Below are 3,343 nucleotides of genomic sequence, written 5' to 3'. Positions count from 1 at the left end.
TTACCCTATTATATATAGTACCAGTCTGTTATTACCCTATTATATGTAGTATCAGTCTGTTTTCCTTGAACACGTAGCACCAGTCAGCCATTCTATTGTACTGTATCGGTAACCATTAGAAGAAGTGTAAACACCTGAAGGCTCAAAATGATTCTTATTCTCCTGCTGCAAATGGTCCAATACTTTTCGTTGCATCATTGATATACGCCTCTCGCTCACTAGTATTATTTTTTAAATGTGTTTTTAATTACATTAACATACATTTACAGCCTTTTTTCATTTAATGGCGGTGTTGTGTAAGCATTTCGTTTTACTTTTCCCTCGAGTTGTCCCGTATGCAGCTAGATAAACACGTTTAAGATAACTAACGCATAAGTTCCTGCACATGTATCAAGGTTTTATGGTACCTATTATTACATGTACTGTAGTATGACCATAGTGGTTAATTACAAGTCTTACAACTCATATGTCTGTACCTACCGTTCTATGGCTACAGCAGTCAGCGTAAAGATACTAGCTTGAACGTTGACCGTCTGAAGATAGGTGGACATCTTGCACATGACCTCGCCCAGTGTCCACTCGTTATGGACGTAGTAACCAAGCTGTATGGGCATATTCCACCCGGCGATCAACGTGTCGCTGATAGTTAAAGATACCAGAAATACATTGGTAACCGTCCTCATCTGCTTGTTTCCGAGGATGACGATAATGACAAGAAGATTACCTATGACAGCACCGGTCATAATAACACTGTAGATGACGATGAGGAATGTCTTCAATTCATAAGACAAAGGTTCCGGTAGAAAAAAATCCGGGCTTGTCAAATATCGGTGATCGTAGTCGTATTTTAACGATTCGTTCAGAGCAGACAAATTTACTGGTAGAGTGGAATTATCCATACTTAATTCTTAAACTAACGTGATAATCCGTAATAACAAATGTTCCAATATCGGAATGCTGTGTTCTGATCCCAGTTGTTAGTTTAAGTGTGGTTCTGGTACAGTTTACAGATAGATTAACCAGATGTCATACATTAATCTGTGTGTTTATACGTAAAATATCTGCCCCTTAGTTAATGTAACCTACGCCGTATATCAAAAACTCCACAAAGAAGACTCAACGTCACTACATGTGCTTTCAGTGGCAGATAATAGACATGGACAGGAATAACTAGAACGTAAATAAAAGCGATGTCCCATGCGATTTCAATCTCTTCCCATATAGTGTTTATAGTTACCTACCAGTTTAAACAGAGTAAGCCGTGGCGATGTTAGTGAGACTAAACATCCCTCTATCTAAGTTAAACCTGCTACGTCATCAGGTACATATCCAGAGGAACACCAATTGACGGGCACCTGCTGCTGCTGCTGACCAACGCTGTTATCTCCATCATTCATTGTTTATAGAATCAATTAAGACAAATGATAATCTCACAGCACAGGCCATCAGTCGTCACGACTTCAATAAAACAAGTTAATGATGTAGCCTTATCTGTTCAAGTTATGAACGCTTGACGTCCCGAGAGGACCGGTGCGTGTGTATTGATATCTATAATGAAATCTGGACGCACGTTTCGAAAGAAACATAATAAATCACATTATGATTGTCCTGATTGAAATCTGCCGAAGTAAAACACAAGCAAAAAGAGGGTCGGAGAAAAGAAAGACAGACATCTGGATAAGTTGTATAAACATTTTCACATTTAATGGGAATGTTCATACATACAATTTATGATAGAATATTGTGAACACGTTTAAAAATGTATATAGCTTTGATAAAGAATGACTTATAACAAGTATGGAAAGTTTATAACTGTATGATAGATATTTGCAAGAAAAATGCTGTTTGTTATTAAACTGCTGAATGCTGAAATGCCAAAATGAAACTACCACTATATATTGCAGCTTGGTCCACTTAAGGATATTGGAACTCTTATTTTCAAAACCATAACACCTGGCTCGGACATCCGTTGTTGTTGTTGCTGTTGTTGTTGGCAATAACTTTGGACATTTCAGATGAGTGAGATATTGTTTAGTATTTGTAGCTTTCAGCTCCTCCGCGACCGAACCCTGCATAAGAGTACATACAATTTGTTATTTTGTCAAAATTTTATAAAACATTGAACATAAAAATAGCTTGAACCTTAGAATACTGAAATAACTTGGTGTACATGTTACGCTGAACTTTCAAAGAAAAGATGAATGACGATTTGTTGATTATTAGAAAATGTTAAATCCTTTGATAATTGTACAATTATAACATGAAAGGAACGTCAACACTAAAACTTTTGTAATGCCTGTTGCTAAATACATTCTTGGCGTGCAATTTTTAGCAGGAAACTTTATCTCGATTTTCTATAATTTGCACGTACCTCCGGGGCCAAACAAGGCGGAGTAACACGGTTTATGGCAGTATGGCTTTCCTTCATGCTGTTCAAGAAACATGAATTGCATTTCGTCAGACATTTTAAAGGTATATGGCAACACATTTTTTTATTAAAAAAACGATATAGTATGAATTGATAATACTTTATAAATACAATCGATAGAATATTCAGATTTTTCTTAGCAATAACGTGTATGCGTTTCGCCAAATTTTCAACACGTGTTATTAATAGGGTCGATGAATATGAAGGCTGAAAGAAACATTTTCAATGGTTAAAAAATTCCACGACAATTTCTTGACATCGTGCTTATATATTGCGAAATGATTTCTTCCAAATGGGGCATTATATGAGTGTTTTGGTAAAAACAGATCCCCTACCTAGTGAAGTTAGAACAACATAGCCCATAAGTTTTTTAAGCTGAATATGTCCCACAAGTTAGAGAACTTACAGTGTATGAATCGGACATCAAAATGATCAAAATTATACGATTTTTTTCTAGAGACCGGAGACCTGTCAAGAAAACTGACACTAGAAACATGTAAAACAGTTTGCAGTTTAAATTGAGGGCGTCATTAATCTGTTCGAAAGTATTACTGATCAACACGCACCAATGCTGTAAGGGATCGTGTAAAAAATAACACAAGCTATAATGATGCACAAATATCAAGTAGGTTTCCTCAGAAAACTTATGGATACCCACTCATTTACATGGCGATACATGACAAATACTATAAAGGTTTAATAATGGAAATTAGGTAGAATGGAGATTTACATGTAATTCGTATGACATAGATTTACCAGTAAAATTAATGTTATTCGGTGTAATATTTAGGTAAAACTTATATACATGTAGCTACACTATGTATTTTGTCACTATTCCACGTTACCGAATGTAATACTGAGCTATAGGTATGTAATACCAAACAAACCTACGTAGTCTCTATTCCAGGTTACCCA

The 3,343-nt window shown here is 35.9% G+C and overlaps 1 protein-coding gene and 1 long non-coding RNA gene across 2 annotated transcripts; both read right to left on the bottom strand.

The window, feature by feature from the left end:
- Nucleotides 1-480: 480 nt before the first annotated feature.
- LOC110444505 (neuropeptide Y receptor type 1-like) lies at nt 481-899 on the bottom strand (the record flags this gene model as incomplete). Its single annotated transcript, XM_021488875.1, has 1 exon — nt 481-899. A coding segment is annotated over exon 1 (419 nt), but the record flags the coding sequence as incomplete, so codon positions are not given.
- A 1,080-nt stretch (nt 900-1,979) lies between these two features.
- Nucleotides 1,980-2,482, bottom strand: LOC110444504. Its single transcript, XR_002462255.1, has 2 exons — nt 2,372-2,482; nt 1,980-2,069 (listed from the first exon to the last, which is right to left on the bottom strand). It is a non-coding gene; the product is annotated as an uncharacterized LOC110444504 (long non-coding RNA).
- Between the last annotated feature and the right edge of the window lie 861 nt (nt 2,483-3,343).

This window comes from Mizuhopecten yessoensis, unplaced genomic scaffold (genome assembly GCF_002113885.1).
Source record: "Mizuhopecten yessoensis strain PY_sf001 unplaced genomic scaffold, ASM211388v2 hete_36134636, whole genome shotgun sequence".
NCBI classification, from domain to species: domain Eukaryota; kingdom Metazoa; phylum Mollusca; class Bivalvia; order Pectinida; family Pectinidae; genus Mizuhopecten; species Mizuhopecten yessoensis.
This window is presented reverse-complemented; position numbering and strand designations above follow the sequence as displayed.